Source organism: Miniopterus natalensis, chromosome 7 (genome assembly GCF_054644295.1).
Source record: "Miniopterus natalensis isolate mMinNat1 chromosome 7, mMinNat1.hap1, whole genome shotgun sequence".
Taxonomy (NCBI): Eukaryota; Metazoa; Chordata; class Mammalia; order Chiroptera; family Miniopteridae; genus Miniopterus; species Miniopterus natalensis.
The window spans coordinates 69070731-69090720 of NC_142087.1; the positions used below are offsets into that span (position 1 = coordinate 69070731).

A 19990-nucleotide genomic window follows, 5' to 3' on the forward strand; every position below is an offset into this window, starting at 1 on the left:
CCACAGTCCTGCCTGTAAGGTGCTTGGTGGTGTAGGCACAGTGGGGAGAGAAAGGGGTGGGCCAGGAGCTAGGGTTGGGGGCAGGATCCTGCGGAACCCCTTACGTACTCCTGTCCTAGACAGAAATGGAAGGGATGGGCCCAAGTGTCTGAAGGTCAAAGCTAACGATGCGTTCAGTGTAACCAACCTGATCCCCCCAACACACACACACACACACACACACACACACACACACACACACACACTTCCAGCATTGTTCTGACTTCTTGGCTATTTAGAGGTTTAAAAGTCTCTGCCACACTCCAAAGTGGTTATGGTGGTGGAGCTGGGCAGCGCCAGGAACATCATTTTGTGAGTATCCAGCCTGGATCGCCTGTGGGGTAATGGGCAGTGTCAACCTGTCACCCAGAGGAGTTATCCTCTCCAGGCTTGCCCACTTAGCAGCGAGGACCTGGGCTCCAGTGTCTCTCAGGCTCTGGAAACAAACTCTCAACACTTCAGGTATCATCATCCAGCAAATTGCTGGCTGTGCAGGACGGGATTCCTGGGGCAATGCTGTAACTTGCTTTTCTTGGCTCTGGGGCCCGAGAGCAGCTCCTCTAGGGTTCAGATGCAGAAAGAGCATTGGAAACCACGGGGGCTCGTTTTTCAGCGGCTGTTAAGCTCCTGCTTCTTGGGAAGGGCAGATTCAGATCTAACAATCGGTACACCCTATAAACAATGGAAGGTGAAGGGAATTTCATCTGGAAGTCCAGAGATTTGCTTTATCTTTTTATTCCTAATTCTGTTGTCTTCTACTTTCTGTTTCATGCAGGGCCTCAGTTAGGTAAAAAAATAATTTTTTCAACAGTGTAGATAAACTACGAAGCTTTTATGTCTTGATTTTGGATTTCCCTGTGGCGTCCAACATGTGCTGTGCAGTTAAAGTGACAAAGGAAGGTTCTGGCTGCTGTGGCCTCACAGGATGTCTGCAGATGGTCACCTCACAGACGGCTTTGCTTGTAGGCCCAGGGAGTTGGTGTCTCAGTTCACGCAGGGTCTTCAGGCTGCGGACCTGGTTCACGGCCCAGAGGCTCATGAATGAGTGGTTGATTAACAAATGCCAGCTGATTCCTTTAAAATTAGATATAGAACTTCCAAGAGGAACAGACATATCCCCGGTCAGTACACTTATTTTTCAGTGGAAGAGTTTATTTGGGAAATTCAAATACTATCAGGAAGTAGCTCGGGTCCCATCGATTCAGAGCTAGTACTCGGGACATTCCGGGAATCCTTTGGTCAGACTCATTGGAACAGTGGGTGTTGGAGGGCAAAAGGTATTAGAATACATCTTGGCTAACTACCCTTCCTCATTATGCAGATAAGGAAATGAGGCCCAGAGAGGTGAAGTGTCTTGCCCAGGGTCACACAGCAAGCTGGCTCAGACCCAATGCAAGTCTAGGCAACGTAGCGCCGTGAGATAAGGTAGCACAAAGGATAAGACAATCACATTCTTCAGGCTCGTACACCCTGGGCTGAGTTCTGGCCCTGCCACTTAGCAGCAACAATAATAAAGACAACCAACATTTATTGAGCTCTTTCTACATGCCAGGTACCTTCTAAGTGCTTTATAGTCATTGCTACATCAGTTCTCACAACAACCCTATGAGGTAGGTATTATTATCTCCATTTTCTAAGGGGGAAACCAAGGCACAGAGCGATGCAGTAACTTGCCTACGGTACATAGTAAGGGGTGGATGCAGGCTCCCAAATTGCAGAACCTGTATTCTTAACCTTTATGAGCAAGTTCATGAACTTACCTGATGAGAATTGCCCTTGTCTGTAAAATAAGGTGACTGATCGCTCCTTGTAAGGTTGTGAGTGGATTAGAAATAATAGCCAAAATGTGTCTTATATCTAAAGGACACTTAATGAAAAGCAGCATTTTTGTTACTTATAATTGATGTTGCTGTTTTACAAAACCACACTGTGTCCCCACTCCTTTGTGGAGGTTTTGGAAGTCCCCTGATCCTGTGGTTCTCAAAGTGTGCACTCGGCTTAGCAGCACGAGTATGTGGGTCCTTGTTAGAAGTGCACATTTTCAGGTTCCACCCCAGACCTACTGGATCAGGCCCTTGCAGGGAGGAGAGGTGGGGAGAATCCGTTCACCAGGCTCTGCAGCTAATTCTGAGGCTCAGTAAAGTCTGAGCCCACGGCCCTGGTCTTGCCACTGATATCTTTATAAACTCTTTCTTGTGGTGACTAATTAGCTGTGTCCCAAATTGGTGCTTCTTAGCTTCAGTTTCAGACAGTACCTTTCCCCATCTCATTGTGGGCTTCCATCATATCACCCCATCTCACAGCGTGTTTATCGCTCCTGTGGGGACCTGTTTGCAAAGAGATTTGAGCTTGGCAGTGGCTCCTCCTTAGGACCTGTCCTTCCCAGTGCTGTGTGCTATGAAGGATGCGGGAGCCTGGGCAGAGAAGTCAGGAGACCCATGGCCCACCTCCAGCTGGGCTCCGTGTTCTCATTTCTGCAAGTCTCAGCATCACTGTGCCCTGTTTTCCCCATCCATCTATAAATCAGATATATGAAAAACCAGCTGCCCTTTTTGATGTTAAAATTTTGTTTTGAAATAACAGATATGAAAACTCTTGAAGAAGTATAGAATATTTATTGGCAAGTAAAGTCTCATTAATACAACCCCTTTTCCCCCTCTTGGTAGGTATTTTAAGATTCAGAAATGCTTCGTTTTGGGCGCCTTCCCCCTCTCTCTTTACAATGAATGCGCCCTCGTCGTCTGGTGGGGGTGTGGCCAGGTGTGCTGCTGGGAAGTTCCCCCTTGACGCCTTTGCTGCTGTGTGTCTGTGAGTATGGCATTTGCAGCACCTCGCTGGGATGTGCACGTCGGGGCTGTTTTACCAACTTCCAGTCACCGGCTACGGAATTCTCCGTCATTGAGTGATGTCTGGCCCGTGCTCTGTGTGCGGAGGAATCACCATGTTTTAAACAAGAAAATCCAGGTGTTCTAGAGGAAGGCTGGCCACACCCACATGTGATTGGGCTTCAGGGCCACTGAGAGATGTGTCTTGTCCCCAAATGCTCCTGGTCCTATCATGTGACCACTGAGGATGAATTTCTCTTCTTTGAGGCCTGGCTGCTTTCACAAGCACCTCAGCAATCTTGCCTGTATTTCCTGTTTGCATCCTGCGTTGTGCCTTAGGAAAAAACGAATGGAATTGCCGGCCCATAGCTCCAATCATCTGATAAGAAGTTTCCTGAAAGCCCCATGCAAACTGCAAGCCCTGTAGGAGACGTCCGTGTCTGTTTTATCACTCGGTCACCAGCATCCAAAGCTACATTTTTAAAAAAAATGTTTTTATTGATTTTAGAGAGAGGGGAAGAGAGAGGGAGAGAGAAGCATCTATCGGCTGCCTCCTGCGCGCCCCCTACTGGGGATCGAGCCTGCAACCCCCGGCGTGTGCCCTGACTGGGAATTGAGCTGACAGCCTCTGGGTGCACTGGGCGGTGTTCAATCAACGGAGCCACATTGGCCAGGGCACCCTTTTAAAAACTGTACCAATTTGATAGATAAGTAAGTTGGTTTAGTTTACATTTTAAACATTTGGCATTGAGGTTTTCCCCCCAAGTTTTTTACCTGCTATTTATAGTCTCCCCTCCCTTTTCCATATGTGTGCTATTTGGGTGCTTATGGAGTTTTAAAGTTCATTATATATATAGTATATGAATCCTTAGTCATATCAGCCGCAAATATCTTCTGACTTTTTCGTTGCTGTTTATGATTTTAAAAAATAATTATAATAAGGACTTTAGTGAAATCCATTAATCTTTTACTTTGTAATTTCTTTCACTTGTTTATTCTTAGAAAGCTACTTTCAACACTTGAAAGTGTTAAAAAGTTACCTGTCTCCCATTGGGGGCTGGAGTGGCTTTGTGTTTGCTGGGCTGTTTTCCTTGCATCTCCCCGTGGCGTCGTGGTGTCGTGGGAAGTCCTGGCCACACACACGCATGTGTCTTCTCCCTACAGGTTCTTCACCCTGCTCGGCCTCGCCCTTCCTCTGGCTGGAACTGCCTACGTGGCAGCCAGGGGGTGGGGGTCAGACCACAAGGCGTCCCCCGCGCACGGGACACATTCGGCCACGTACGGGAGCCTGCCTTTGACAGAGACGGAGAGCAGCGAACCGGAAAACAGAACCCAGCGGCCGGGGGGCCGGGCCCATGTCTCACTGTCAGGAGCCGCGAGCAGAGGAAAAAGTAGGCATTTTAATAAACTGAGACCACTCGTGAGGGGGACTTAGAAAAAAACAAAACTGGAAAAGAGTTCCCGCAGTGCCCCCGCCTCGCGGATGCCCCGCAGCCCCTGAAGCCGGCGGAGGCTGGGCTCCGCTCGCGGCCCCGTCCGCTCACCATCAGCGAGGCCACTGAAAATGCTGCTTTATTTCTTGGGGACAGTTATCCAGTGTCTTTGTGCTGCTCAAAGACTAGGTCAGCGCAGAGCCTGGGTTCTCGGTAGTAATCCTCTAGGGAACAACTCCATGGTCACAGTGTCTATTTGCAGTGTCACAGGGCACAGGTGACTCAGCCTTCCTGGCGTGGCCAAGGGAAGCGACGCTCATGCGCAGGAAGCCAGGGCAGTGGGTGCGACGCAGCTGATTAAAACACTGCGGAGTGTATCTGAGCCAGAAGTGGGTAACCCCGACGCTGTGTAATGAGGGCTCTGCAGCGAGTCGCACTGGGTTGTGTTTTAGTTCAAAAATCAAGAGTGTTACCTGCATTTTCACCTTCCCATATGGCAGAGCAAGGAGAACACACACACACACCCTGAAACAAGAGGAGCCTTGTCATGCAAGTACCCTTAGAACACAAGATATAATTTTTGGCACAGCTGCTGTAGGTCCACTCGATTGTCCTTCCTTTACTCCAGCTGGGGAGATAAAAATAAAACAAAATTTCAATGAATGGACCAGAAGAACGCGAATATGTGACTGTCTTCAGGGAAGGACAGTCGATGCTGAAGGCATAGTCGTGATTTTATCAGGTTCTGTTTGGATCTTTAGGCAAAAACCCCAACAATAAGAAAAACAACAAAAAACATGTGGGTAGTCCCCAAATCCGAAGCTAGATATCTGCCTTGGGGCTCCCCGTGACCCCATCATGATGGGAAGTGTTCGTTGCTAGGCTTCTTTACAGAGTCAGTCCCTGCTGTCCTGTATTTTCTACCCGTGGGCCCTAGTTTGGCCCTCCGGGGCCTCAGAAAATAGATCTACTTGCTTTCTTGTTTTGATGACAGCCCCATCAGATTTGGGGGACAGTTATTTATGATGGCCTCCCCCAAGGCTCAGAACCCCTCAATTATTTCTTATATGACCAGCTCCCCGGCTGCCGTGTAGAAAGTTCGAGGGTGGGTATGGTAAAAAGAGCTCAAGCTTAGCAGTCCCCATTCAAACCCGCCTCGATTTTTAACTCTGTCCTTGGTCAGGTTGTTTGACCTCTAGGAAACTCAGTTTCCACATGTGTAAAATGGGGGCACAGAATGGGATTTGTTGAAGGAATTAAATGAGATCATATACTTGCCTCCTCCTAATTTGTTGTTCTTTCCCTCAACCTCCTCAGTTAAGCCAAGGGGATGGGGTGCAGGACAAGACCTGTTACACTGACCTTGCTGAGGTCCACTGGGTTCCAGGGACCTGCTGTGTGCTTCTAACTGTCACATCGAGGGGGAGCCTATAGTTAACAAAAGCCACCACTGCTGATCTCCAGTAGGAGGCTATCCCAAGAGCCCTGCTTTTTAAGGCCAGTTCACAGGATTTAAGGCAGACACACCTGGGATGGAGTCAGGAATTGGCCACTGAAATTTTAGCTTCGCCCAAAATGACACTCTCTATGATCAGAAAGGTTATATTAGCTTTTTTAACAGCTTCATTTAACTGTGGCCTCACAAGAGGGGGTCCCCATGTTCTGTTTCTGTAGCAATTTTTTTTTTTTAATTTCATACCATCAGGGTAAAATATCACATCCCTGAATGTTTGAAAATAAAAATTGCAATGGAGAGACCCGAGGGTCAGCATTTTCTTCCCTCCGCTTTTACACTCACCAGTGAGTCAAATCAACATAAGACCCTGAGTCTTCTGGAGGTTTGGAGCCAGACTGGGGATTTCAGATTCCTGGTTCTTTATCCCCCGAATAATCCCCGCATTTGCTCAGCGTGGTTTCCTGTTACACGAGCTTGTCCTTTACCATTTCGATGAGGAAATATGAGCGAATGTTTGAGGATGTTTTTGTGAAGTGAAGAGCTGTGGGTCTCAGGCCCTGGCGGTCAGGGCTCTTGCTCTGTGTTCATGGCTCCCAGTGGGCTCCCGGTATAATGAGAGACTCACAGCCAGCGGTTCTCAAATGTTGGTGAGAGTCAGAAACTCCTGGAGGGCTTCTCACCCCCAAAGATTCGGATTCAGTAGGTCTGGGGTCAGACCCGAGACTGTGCATTTCTAACTAGGTCCCAGGTGGTGGTCCAGGGACCCCCACTTTGAGAACCACTGACCACATGCATCGTCTCGTCCGCTCCCCCCGTGCCCCTGTGCTTTATAATACTTTCCACTTACGAGTGAAATGGCGCTCAGAGAGGCTGTCTTCCCTAGTGAGCAGTTATTTTCAGAAGATTTTATAAGCTGCTGCTAGTTAAGTTGACCCACAAGTAGACTTTAGATGTAGTATGTATGTAGTATTTGCTTGCCAAGTTAGGCGTTGGGCCAGATGTTTGACAACTGTTCTCGAACCCTCACAAGAACCCTGCCAAAAATGTGCTTAATTTAAAAGTGAGGAAACAGGCTCAGGGAGGCTAAGAAACTTGGTGGAACTCGGCAGAGCCCAGGTCCTGCAGTCCGCGGCTCCTCGGGGAGCTGGGGGCATCCAGGGGACGCTGATCTAGGGCTGCTCATTGTGCTGGGGCTCTGCCAGTTCCTGGTGAGTGAAAAGCCCTCTAAGTGAGAGGCTGAGCTGCGTGCCTCCAGCAGGCACACTTGAAAGCGACTCCAGTGGAAACACACATAGTTATGGCTGCAACCTCAAAATGTTAGGCAATTACATTCTTCCATTTATGAAACTGATTTGGATTTCCAGAGCTTGGTTTTAAGCCAGCTGTCGCTTGTGAATAAGTTTGAATTCTGCAAGGACCTCTGGTGCCCATGATGTTTAAGGCACCAAGCTACGTCCAGGAGAAAATATGGGTCTCTTGGAGGCAGCTTGAGCTTTGGAGGCTCCTTTTCCACAATTGTAGCCACTTAATTGGCTCTCAGAATGAGTTAAATTAAATTTTAAAAATAAAGGGAATAAATTAAGTAGAAGGGATTAACTATTCTTAAAACAACAGGGTTTAAATAGTGAAGATATAGCTATGATATTATCTCATTTGTTCTTCACAATAAACCTGTGATTAAAGATCTACTTTGATTCCCATTTTGCAGATGTGGAAACTTAGGCACAGAGAAGTTAATTCACTTGCCAGAGGTCACAAAGTTAATAAGTGATAACCAGACTCAGAGCCAGGAAAGTCTAACTATAAGGTCTACACCCTTATCTCTGGGCCACCCCCTCTGCTTTCCTAGCACCTTGACAGGTAGGGATGTTATTTGCAAGTGGTTCATTTTTGGAAGAGGACCAGGGATGCCTTTTCTAGAAAAATGCTGGCCTCATGTGGTTTCTTAATGATGTCTAAGTTCCCCTCCCCCGATACTTCCTAACACAGGACTGTGGTCAGGCACTGGCATCCCGGGGCCTGAACCTGGGCAGTGCATTCTGTGCAAGGCAGTGTAGGTGCCAACCTCAAGTCATGCCAGGCAGAGTCAAGATTCACTGGGGAGGGAGACCGAGTCTAAAGGTCTCCATCGTCCCCACATATAGATCAATAGGGGCGATGGAGAGCTGAGGTGGGCAGTCCAGGGTCACAGCGAGGGAGCGTCCGGGTGACAGCCAAGATCATTGGTGTGTGTTTGGCTCTTGCATGTGGGGCAGCATGTGGGTTGGTCTGGCTTTCGGGGCGGCAGTGACACCTTTGCTCTCGCCAGGATTTCTAGGAGCCATGGACCATGCTCTGAAATGCTTTTCTTGGCAGAAGAATGTGCCGGCCATCTGGTCTACCAAGGCGCCGGGGAGCACGTGCTCTGCGCTGAATGGCATCCGGGTCTTGAGTCTCCTGTGGATCATGTCGGGGCACACCGGCCAGATGACCGCCTGGCTGTCTCTGGGTGCGGAGAACCGAGGAGCCTTTATGAGCAGTCAAGGAAGAGCATCCCTCGTGTGAGGGGATCACGTTCGGTCATAGGATGGGAAGCCACAGCTTTGTTTCTGTTTTAGAGACGTGGCTGTGACTTCCCATAAATGAGTTTCCCAGGCCAGTGTCTGCTTTGCCTCCTCCAAGGTGTAAATCAGGCACCTGGCTGCCAGGTGAATAGTGATACCTGAGTATTGTATTTTCATTGTCCAAACAGCTGGGTTCCCTTGCATCATGATTAACGAAGCCAGAAACTAACATTATTTTTTTCTCCTGGAAAAACAGGCAAGCATAAATAAATATTGTACATTAGTAAAATCAATGTTTCTCAACCTTTCCCAGTTGCTACACTCCTGAAGCACTCCCATCAAGCACTCCCAGGGGTGCTCTCTCTCCAGGGGCCAAATACATGTATCAGAATTGGGGAGGCATCCCAGGGTAGGGTGAATAGCCTCCCTGGAGATCTGCACTGGTCCATGAACAGGTGATGCTGCTATAGGCCCAAGAGAGCTGAGGCCACTGTGAGAGCACAGAGGAGCTCGGAGCCTTAGTTACTATTAGGTATCCTAGTCATCGCCTTTTCTTTTTGGTCCAAGTTCGCGTTTTTTTTTTTTTTAAATATGTTTTTATTGATTTTAGAGAGGGGAAGGGAGAGGAATAGAGAGATAGAAACAGCGATGAGAGAGAAACATTGATTACCTCCTGCACATCTCTTACTGGGGAGATCAAACCCACAACCCAGGCATGTGCCCTGACTGGGGATGGAACCAGTGACCTCTTGGCTCCTGGTTTGACACTCAACCACTGAGCCACCCCGGCGGGGCCCAAGCGCCCCTCTTAAGTGAATTACAGGCATACATAAAACTCTCCCAATACAGCTGAAAGTTGAAGGTGTTCCTCTTGCTTTTTCTGAAAAGATAAATCACATGATTTTCTTCCATTAAACAAACAGACACTGCTTTCTATGTTTGTTACAGATAATGTGCTTGAATGGAGAGCCAGAGTGCTTAAAAACCCGCTGTACCTTTATTCTCGGAGTGGCCCATTCTATCTTGGGGTTGACACATTTTTCCTGATCAGGTAATGCGGTGTGTGTTTTCCGCTATTGGGCTTGCTGCTGTTCGCTTGGGGAGGTGTGTGTGCTTTGCCATTCTCACTTAGGTGAGAAAAACCGAATGGCTCACATTTACTCACCTGGCCTTTGCTTCTGTCTGTCTCGGGACAATACCACTGTCACAAGCTCCTCCCTTTGTATTTTCAGTATTAAATGAGTTAGGATGGCCCTCAAAAGTGAGCCTTTTACAAAAGGTGATTGTATTTCTCAAAATCATTTATTTCAATGGTTCTCAAATTCTAGTTCGTGGACCCACGCAAATCCAAGATAAAGTTTCCAGTTCTCACTATAGTAAAATGTGAAACAAGAAAAGAAAAGGATGTTATGTTTCATAAAGCTATGCTTATTTAAACTGACTACTGAGAGGTAACATTTCTTCATTGTTTGGTAAATGCCAGGTACTGTGTGACGTGCTTTGCAGCAGTGCCTCATTTAATCCTCATGATGTCCCAGTGTAGGGACCATTGTTAAAATCCCCATTTTGCTTAGTTGAGCTGAAATTCACATAACATAAAATGGACCACTTACAGTGCACAGTTCAGTGGCACTTAGCACATTCACAGCATTGTACAACCACCAAACATTTTCATCACCCCCAAAGGAAATCTCATGCCCATTAAGAAGCTACTGTCCAGCTCCCCTCCCCAGAGTTTCTGGAAATCTGCTTTCTGTATCTGTGGATTTACCGTTCCAGCTATTTCATATGAACAGATTGCATAATACGTGACCTTTTGTGCCCGGCTTCGGCCATTTAGCATGATGTTTTTGAAGTTCATCCAGCAAGCATCAGTACTTTATTCTTTTTATGGCTGAGTAATATTCCATTGTATGGATAGACTACAAAATTTCCACTTAGAAGAGAAGGAAGTTGAGATTGAGGGAGATAGTCCTAGTGGACCCAGGCAGTCTGACTCTGAGTTCATGTCTCAGCTCCCATGCTGGCCTGCCTCTACCTCTTCTGAGGTCAGTATCCCTTCCTTCACAGGGAGATGGTGTTGGTAGATAGCAGCTCTTTTAATCAGATGCTAAGCATTCATCAGTCCAACCATGATCTATTGAATATCTATTTTCTAGGCATTGTTCTAGGTCCTGAGATACATCAGTGGATATAACAAAGGAGCACCTCCTATAGTGCTTCCATTAGTGTGTGTGTACATGCATGGGAGACCAACAACAGGCATGTAAATAAATACGAAACAATCTGATAGTAATAAATATCAGGAAAGAAATAGCTAAGAAGGAGATAGAATGGGTATCTGTTTCAATGAGGTTGGAGAAGGCTTGTCTGATGAGGGGCGATTTGATCTGAGACCTGAATGGCAAGAAGCAGCCAGCCATGGGATCACCGAGGACAAGCGAGTCTCAGGCAGAGGGAGCAACTAGTGCAAAGGGCTAAGGCAAGAGAGGGTGAGCCTTGTTAAAGGGCGCGGGAGGCCACTGGTCACCCGGAGCCACCAGTGGGGAACTGAGACAACAGGAAGAAGGCTGAGGATAGTGCAGGGGTGTGTGTGTGTGTGTGGAGGGTGGGGGTGGGCAGAAATGAAGGCAGGAGAGAGGGATGGGACCTGGCCGCAGAGGACCTTGTAGCACTGCTGAGGAGTTTGGGCTGGAGTCTTGGTGAAATGGGAAGACGCTGGATTGCTTTAATTTGGAAAGTGATATCTGACATTTAAAAATGATCACTCTGCCTCCTGTGTTAATAATAGATCTAAGAAGGGCAGAAAGGAAACAAGGAGATCAATCAGGTGACCTTTGTTGAATTTCAGATGAGAAATGATAAGGCTTGGACTGGGCAATGGTGGCTGGGATCCAGAGGTCATGTTTAAGATATGTTTAAGAGCGTGGCCGCATGGCTCAGTGGTAGAGGGTCAACCCCTGAACCAGGAGGTCATGGTTTAATTCCCGGTCAGGGCACATGCCCAGGTTTTGGGCTCGATCCCCAGAAGGGGGCCTGCAGGAGGCAGCCGATCAATGACTCTCCCATCATTGATGTTTCTCTCTCTCTCTCTTCCTCTCCCTTCCTTTCTCTGAAATCAATAAAAACATTTTTTTTTTTTTAATGTTGAAAAGAAAGATAAGTTTTAGAAGTGGAATTGTTAGAACTTGTTGATGGATTGGATATGAAATGTGAAAAGAACAGGGGGTTGAGGACAACTTCTAGGCTCTGGCTTTGGTCCCTGAGCAGACGGTGCTGTTAGTAATTCACATGGAAAATTGGTCAGGGGAGAAGCAGGGTTGGGGGAGGTAGGTCAAGCTTTCTGTTTTGGACAAGTTAAGATTAAGGGATCTTTTAGACATCCACGAAGAGACGTTAAGTAAGCAGTTGGCTCTGTATGTCTGGGGCTCAGTGGAAGCGTCAAGGCTGGAGACTGGAATTTCGGAGTAAGTGGGATATGGGCGGTTTTTAAAGCCACAGGACTGAATCAGATCATGCTGGGAGGGGCATGTGTGACAGATCGGGGCTGAATCCTAGGACAGTGTCCCAACCTTTGGGAGCTGGAAATAAGGGGAGTAGCCTGAAAAGGAGCCTGATGAACAAAAGTAAGGGATTGCTAACAACCATTCATTTTCTGCAGCACTTCCCTGACGTCCTGGTGGCTGGCTCCCTTTTCTCTGTCAGGTTTTTACTCAGATGTCACCTACACAGAAAGGCCTTTCTTGTCCCCTATTTAAAATGGATCCACCCAGCACTCTCCACTTCATTCTCCCTGATTTGTTTTTTCTCTTTAACTATTACAGCTACCTCTTTCTCTCTCTCATGCCTCTTTGCTCTCTTCCTTGCTTGTCTGTCTCCACTGGAATATAAGGCAGGATATTTTCTGTTTTGTGTGCTGCTGTCTTCAGAGCCGAAAGCAGCACCAGGTGCATAGTATTGCTCAGTAAATAGTTGTTGAAATGATTTCTTAATTGTTTCATCTCGGGGCAATGCAGAAAAAGCAGGGTACAGAATAAGCTGAAACCTGTCCTCTAGGCGGTGGCCAAAGTGACCACAGAGATTAACCCAGACAGGCAGGGTCAGAGTCCGCCACTGGCAGCAAACCCAGCAGAGATACGGAACCTCTGGGCACCAGAGTTTCCAACGGGGCACAGCTGAGTCTGACCAGGAGGTGAAGCCCCACTGCAGAGACCTCGGGCGGCCCCTGAGGGCAGGGAAGTCCACCCACAGCCCAGCCAAGACCAGAACTCTGCTTCCTGCAAAGGAGGCTAATAAAAACAAGGCCAAAACCCCCCACAAAAAACCCACACCATATGCTGAGTGCACTGACGGGCAGAGCTCCAAGCCTTGGAGGGCGGCTGGCACAGACAGATCGGGATGGCTGGAACCAAAGCCAAAACTCAAGCTGCAGAACCGCCACTAGGAGGGAAGAAACAAGGGCATGAGAGGCCACTGGTCATCCTGGGCCATCAGTGGGAAACGGATACAACAGAGAAGCCATCGGGTCAGCCCTGAGATATGCAAAACCCGGACCAGGTTACTGAAATTCCAAATGTCCAAGAAAACGACAAAGCTATGCCTCCCTCACACCTGGCTCAGCCTGAGGCCCAGAGAGGCTGTGCCTGTCATCAGTGGTTCTGAGAGTCTGGTCCAAACAGTGGCACCAGCACCATCTGGAAGCTTGTTAGAAATGCAGATTCTTAGGCTCCACCTGAACCCCCTGAATCAGACACCTGGGCTGGCACTAGCCCTCCAGCTGCTGAGGCCGCGAAGGTCTGAGGGCCACTGAGTGAGCCGCAGGGAGAGATGCGGACGGTGGGCAGGGAGGCCACGTAGATCCCAGCACTGTCTAGCAGACAAGGAAATGCTTCTTTTTCTTTATCTCTATTTCTTTTTATTTTCCATTGCCAATCTCAGTAACTATTTTTTTCCTTCCACTTTTCATTTTATTACTTTATAAAGTGCATATATATGTTCCTTCAAGTAAACTTTTTGTTTGAACAATGGAAACATTGCTAATAGTGATACCTGGTATGGTCATTACGTTAAGAGCTTAAAGTCTTCCATTCTATACAATTCTTACGATAAACTGATAGAGCCAAAACCAATAGTATGCCCATTTTTACAGATGAGAAAGTTGATGTTCAGAGATAAAAATCACTTACCCAAGTCCCCCAGCTAGGAAAGGGAGAATCGAAGTGAGATATAATGTTAGTTTCATGGCAGGGCTATGTCTTAACCACTGTGTCACTGATGGATTTACATAGGAATACCAAAGCCATGAATAATTGGCCAGCGATGGTCTAGAACCTTTCTCTACCTCTCAGGGTGACTTCCTACATCTCTACTGCAGGATTTCACTCTTTCCCGGTCTGTTTAGGTCTCCGGCTCTTAGTCTCCTGGAGCTACTTGTCTTGCTCAGAGCCTGCTTTCCTGCTGGCCTTTCCTTTGCCCTGTCTTCATGCACCCGAAGGCTGGACAGTGCATGACTACACACAGGCCTTGCTAGCAGCCACTCTGGAGGAGGGGGAGCCAGTCACACTGGAAGGAAAGGCTTGCTCAGGCCCTGATTCTTTCTCTCCTGAAATTCAGAGGAGGCCAGAATCAGAATTGATGGTCCTAATTCCACATCTCAGCACTCTTTCTTAGATGTCTCTATAAATTCTGTTCCTATTACAGTGGCTACTATTTGCTGCATTTCAAAAGAAAATCTAGCTATCAGAGAATAAAGACATCCCCCAATTCTCCAGCCCTCCCTGATCCCTTCCAAGTCTCACCCAACACACAGGCCTTTTGCACGGGAAACTCACCTGTTCCTTAGGGAAACACCCATAGGCTCCTTAGTATAAAAGTCAAAAGGCGGGGAAACTCACAAACTTGCTTACCATCAAGTTCTAACTCAAAGGCATAACTTCAGTTTCTTTTTTTTGTTAATCCTCACTTGAGGATATTTTCCCCATTGATTTTCAGAGGGTGGAAGGAAGAAAGGGAGGGAGGGAGAGAGAGAAAAAAAGAGAGAGAGAGAGAGAAACATCAATGTGAAAGAGACACATCAATTGGTTGCCTCCTGCATGCACCCCAGCTGGGGCCAGGGATTGAGCCTGCAACCCAGGTACATCCACGGGCCAACACTCTAACCACTGAGCAACACTGGCCAAGGCTAACCCCAGGTGTTTATTTTTAAATTTTTTTAAATACTCACCTGAGGATTGCCCCCCCTCCATTGGTTTTTCAGAGAGAGTGGAAGAGGGGGAGAGAGAGAGAGATGTGAGAGAGATATCGATCAGTTGCCTCCTGCATACACCCCCACCAGGGCCAGGGGTCGAGCCTGTAACCAAGATACGTGCGTTTGGCAAGAAATGAACCCAGGACCTTCAGTTCACAGGCTGATGCTCTAACCACTGAGCAAAACCAGCCAGAGCTAACCTCAGTTTTTTTAGTTGAACATTCTGAGTGATGAATTCGTCATCAGGATATGTTGGTCGAGAATTCTCACTGGGATTTTGGCCAGCCTGTGTAACAGCCTTTGAGTCTTTGTTTCCGTATTAGGTAAGCAGGATTGGTAATAGGGCTGTTTATTCATCTATTGGATTATCCACTAAAAAACCCACTGCGAAGTAGTATGTTTGGTATGGCTCAAGAAGCAAAAGCAACCCCCGTAGTGGGACTTTGAAATGACATGGTACCCCAAAAAGGAAAGGCCTTGACATTATTGCTACAAAAGACCACTGTGGCAGTCATCAGTGCTCTCAAATATTTCTGGCTCTCCCCCCCCCAGACACCTGGTACCGTTCCACTCCCTGGCCCATTGTGGTTGGTGGACCACATCCCTCGGTCGGACTGACGAGTGGTAACCTGGCATTGCCGTCATGCTGAGAGCTTTAAGCATGTGCTTTCTGGGCTGGGGCATGTGATTGCTGGTTGGAGGCCATCCAGAACTCTCTGTCCTCTGCCATGATCACTGGTGAGCTTGGAGATGGTGGCTGCCCCATCAGCCTGGGCCCATAGTTAAGAAGCTGCTGACCCCCAAAGGAAATGGCCATGGGCATGAAGCATAAGCAAGAGAGAAAACGATTGTTGTTTTAGGACTTGGAGTGTTTTGTTACTGCCGCGTGGCTTAACCTATCTTGAGAGAGACAACAAAATTTAATCAACCAATGAACCGTATCACTGATAAATAATCCCTGTGACTGCCCTCTTGCTCGCAGTGGCTGGTTGAGTGTGAGGTCATTTTTAAAGATGCAGCAGCCTTCAGAGAAAGGAATAACTGCGAGTGTCATCCTCAGATACTACTTTGATCGCCTTCTAAGGTAGGTTTCTTTGCGTAATCTCTCCACTTACTATTGCTGTGTAACAATTTATGATTTTTTATTCTTTAACCCTCTTTTGAAAGAATTTTTAAAGAAAAAGAAATGGAGAGGAATCGTTTTCTTCCTTAAATACAGTTGGTTTCTGCTGGTTTAATGGCTTTTGCCAGTGGAACCTCCCTGTTTTCATGGTATTTGTCCTAATAAAACTTGAGCTACATTGAACCAGCAAAAAAATCCTTATTCCTAAGCTACAGGAATGGGCAGCTGATTTCAATAAATGCACTGTCAGATTTTCATGGAATCTATACTCAACAGGAGAATTTGTATGGCTTCTGTACCTTGGTAATAACTAGATCCTGTAAAGTGTGTTAATGGTAATGATAAAAATGAAAGAAGATACAACCGGGAGAGAGGCTGGTGGATGCTCGGGACAATAGTCGTTCTGCCGAGAAGGAGACAGGACAATGATCTTTGCGAATGTGCGGTTGGTCGGAGCAGAAGGATGACAATACTGGGACAGAATGTGAAGTCGGTGGGATAGAAAGCAGAGTGGCAGGTGTGTAAGGAGACAGTCTAAGTTTAAGGAGAAAGGACCTTCGACTCATGTAACCCAGCCGCCCCGTTTACATATTTCTAAACCAGTTAGTCGCTGAATTAGAGCCCAGCGCTGGTTGCCCAGGCCCACGCTCTGCTGTGACACTGTACTCTCACGCATAGGCCGGGGAGGGTTGAAACAATCTTCTGGGCTAATGAAATCGAGTGGGGTAGATCTGACTCTGTAGTTTGTCTGTCGGGCTTGTAGTCTGGCTCAGTCACTTACTAGCTCTGTGACTTTGAGCAAGTGTCGCAACCTCTCTGTGCTTGAGTTTTCTCACCTCAAAAAGGGAGAGGATAATGACAGCACTTCATTGGACTCTCAGAAGGACGAAATGAGATAATATATGTAAAGAACTTAGAAAAGTACGTGACGCATAGTGAGCCTTCAATAAACGTTATCATTACTGCTATTTATACATTTTAACTTTTCCTGTAAATAGGCTAAGAAAGAGTGCAAGCCAAGGAATAGACTTTACTGATTTCTTTTCACCATGGCTGTGTGGTTTCTTCCAAGCTCTATTAAGTCTAGCCCTGGTCCGGGGAAGGACAGAATGCTTCCTCCGTCAATGTCACTGGGGCGTGTGGCACTGGGTCAAGGAGCCTGCCCTGCCCTGAGGTCTTCCGCAGGAGAGGGACTGGCCTTCGGGCCAAGGGTTCACAGTGATAAGACGTGTTGCTTAGGGTTGGCGGTGGGAGATTCAGTGGTGGGTTCTGCCTGGTAAACTTGCTTCAGAGGAAAAATCCTGGAGCTGGGGATCAATGAGCAAGGAGTGTTTCACCAGGCAGATAAAGCCATGGTGGGGGGCAGGGAGAGCTCAGGGTGGGGGTGAGGGGGCGGTGAGGCATTGGGGGGGGAGATGGAGGCCAGGACCCGGGTGAGTAAACCGCTGCACCTCTGGGCAGGAGAGCAGGATTCGGAGTGATGATTGGCAGTGGGGATGCGGAGAGGGCAAGTCAAGGACACTCACATTTTCGGGCCTGAGCAGCATGGCAGATGGTGGTGGCATTCTCGAGATAGGGAGGTCGGGAAGAGTGCCACATTGGACCAGGAAGAGAATGAGTCCAACCTCGGACAACACTGTTGAAAAACGGAGGGGACCGTCACCAGCCCACAGCTTGAACTCATCTCCTTCGAGGTAAACCCAGTGAGAAGGCAGCCGTGCCCTTTGCTGTTCTCATTCATGCCAGCAAGCCCTCTGTTACTGCAATATATGTACATACAACGCATGTACATATGTGTGCAATTGGGTGAGCACGTTTGCAGGTAAATTCCTATCAGTGCAATTGCTGATTTGACGCAGCTGACATTCTCATGGACATTTTCCAGTTTACCTTCCCACCCACCAGGCCTGAGAGCGCCTGCTTCTCAGACCTCCACCACCATGGCTAGTATTGCACATTGTAGTCTTTGAAAACCCACTTTGACTTTAAATCTTCTGGAAGCTTGGAAAAAAATGAAGCACCTGTACATTTATATGACGCTTTCAATGTTTCAAACTGTTTTCTCATTGATCTCCTTTAATTCTCAAAAAATCTAAGGAGGCAGAAATCATCCTCCTTTGAAGCATTGAAGGAATCACCACCTGTTTTTTCCATAGAAGAGGAAAGGGAGGAGTGATAAGATTTTCTCAGTGTGAAAGTTTAGACAAAACCAGAATTCACTTCCTGTTCTCTCCCCTATAGCCTCGCCTCTCCAGGCACGGCTACCCAGCAGCCTCCAGCCGGCCCCACAGCCCCTGGCTCGGAGGCTGCATTTTCACCAGCACCCCAGGGAGGGCCGTGGATAATGGGTGGGGGACACAGATGGTACCACGCTCCCTCCTGTGGACATCTGACCTGAGCTCTGTTTCTCGGGGGAGCAAGAGTCTAACTTACTCTCCCCAGGGGAAGGGCGGAGATGGATGGCAGGAGGGAGGCCTGTGGGAGCAGCTGCTGGGCAGTGGTCCGATGGCCAATCCTGGCAGTGCCTGGCACCTAGAGAGGGCTCTGTGGCTCTTGCCTGAGCTGGTCTGGGATGTTGTACCTTGGCACAGGCTGGTGCCCTTTCTCTCTGACTTTGATCAGCAATTCCAGCCCTGTCCCCCACATGCCTACCACCCTCCTGGATGCGTCCTATGAGGGATTTTATCATTGTGGGGAGGACAGGAGGCCCACAGATTTGGGTGCTGAGTGCAGACCAGATGCTGGGTACTGATCCCCGACTCGCTAAGGGTGCACCTCCAGCAGTCCCGCCCTTCCCATCTGTCATACCCACCCTAGGCCCTGACGCCCCCATGAGGCGATGGAGGTGCTGCTGGGCCCTGTGCTCTGCCTTAGTTGCACTACCCTGAACTTTTAAATGTGGTTTCTAAAAAGAGGTCTCCGAACGCAGCTCACCCAGAACTATGCGTGTCTCCCTGCCACAGCCTCGCTTGAAAACTTTAGGCTCATGCTGTCCGGCAGGTGGCCACCAGACATGTGGCCCCTTGAGACAGGCTGCCGGTGTGAACCACACGCCAGGCTCTAAAGACTAAGAAAAAGAAAAGAGAAGGTAAAATGTCTCAATTTCTTATATTGGTCACCTGTTGAAATGATAAGATTATGGATTTATTGGGCTAAATAAAGCATATCATTAGAATGACTTGTTCCTGTTTCTTCTGACTTTTAAAAATGTGGCTGCTAGAACCTCGGGGGCAGATGTGGCTGGAATTCTGTTTCTATTGAACAGCGCTGGTCTAGACACTGGGGGCCTTATCCATCGTCTTATTGCTGCTTCTGATTTTCTGGGAAGGAGGTGGGGGATGAGGGAAGGAAGGAAGAAATACATCAAGGAAGGGAGAGAGGAGAAGAGGGATGGAGGACGATCTTTTCATTCAGGGAGGCCACGTGGAAAGAAAGAGAACTGATGTCAGATCTCTGCTGCTCTGGCTGAGCCACCTTGGGAGACTCACCTGAACTTCTCTGAGCTACAGTTTCCTCATCAGTAAAACAGGGTATAGTTACCTACCAGGAGTATTTTGATGTTTAGAAATACCTACAGAGTTCCTTGCTTGGTGTCTGACAGGTACGACTTGCTCATTGAAGAGCAGTATTTTGCATCAGCAGCACCTGGGCCAGCACATAATAGGTGCTCAAGAAACGATTTTGAACCCACGAATGTTTGAGGTGTGGAGGGAGGCTGTCGTCCAACCAGTACAATCTGTTTTAGAGCATCTTACCCCCATTTCAACGTGCCCCCCCCCCTCTGCCGGGGGGCCTGAGGGGAGCACTGTGGAGTCACCTCCTCTCGCCTGGCTCTTTCCCGCCAGGTTGCAGCCTCTTCACATGTATTCCGTGTGCTTGGTGGTTGGACTGTTCTCCCTTGTTCCCTGGGGCCCTGTCTGGGAGGTGCCGAAGCTCCACCTGGACAACTGCCGGCAAGCGTGGTGGACAAACTTGCTGTTGCTCAATGACTTCCTGTGGCTCCGGAATGCGGTGAGTCCCAGGTGCAGGCTGCGAAGGGCAGATGGGCACAAAGGAGGTGAATCGTGCCCCAGCGTTCGGTGAACTTCCCAAGGGCCACCTTGAGGAGTCCGGTCCCCTTCATTCTGGCATATTCTTGGGAGTACTAGCGACGCTGTAGGAAGGTGGGCGGTCGGCAGGGAGACCAGGCTCCTGTGACGGAGTGAGTGGTGGTGACTGCACCGGTCTTGGAGGGGCAGCAGCTGGGAAAAGCAGAGGGAGGAAGCAGGGCGGTGGCACTGAGGGGCTAGCCATCTGGGTGCACGGCCTGAGCGCAGCTGACCCC

The 19990-nt window shown here is 48.3% G+C and overlaps 1 protein-coding gene across 1 annotated transcript in view; it reads left to right on the forward strand.

The window, feature by feature from the left end:
- The window catches only part of LOC107545402 (O-acyltransferase like protein-like), a 56288-nt gene that overhangs the window by 24152 nt on the left and 12146 nt on the right, over nucleotides 1-19990 (forward strand). The window contains 6 exon segments of the mRNA XM_087819317.1: nucleotides 2706-2847; nucleotides 4029-4255; nucleotides 8062-8241; nucleotides 9245-9347; nucleotides 15526-15627; nucleotides 19512-19677. Of these exon segments, the coding sequence (XP_087675443.1) occupies nucleotides 2706-2847; nucleotides 4029-4255; nucleotides 8062-8241; nucleotides 9245-9347; nucleotides 15526-15627; nucleotides 19512-19677 (920 nt within the window).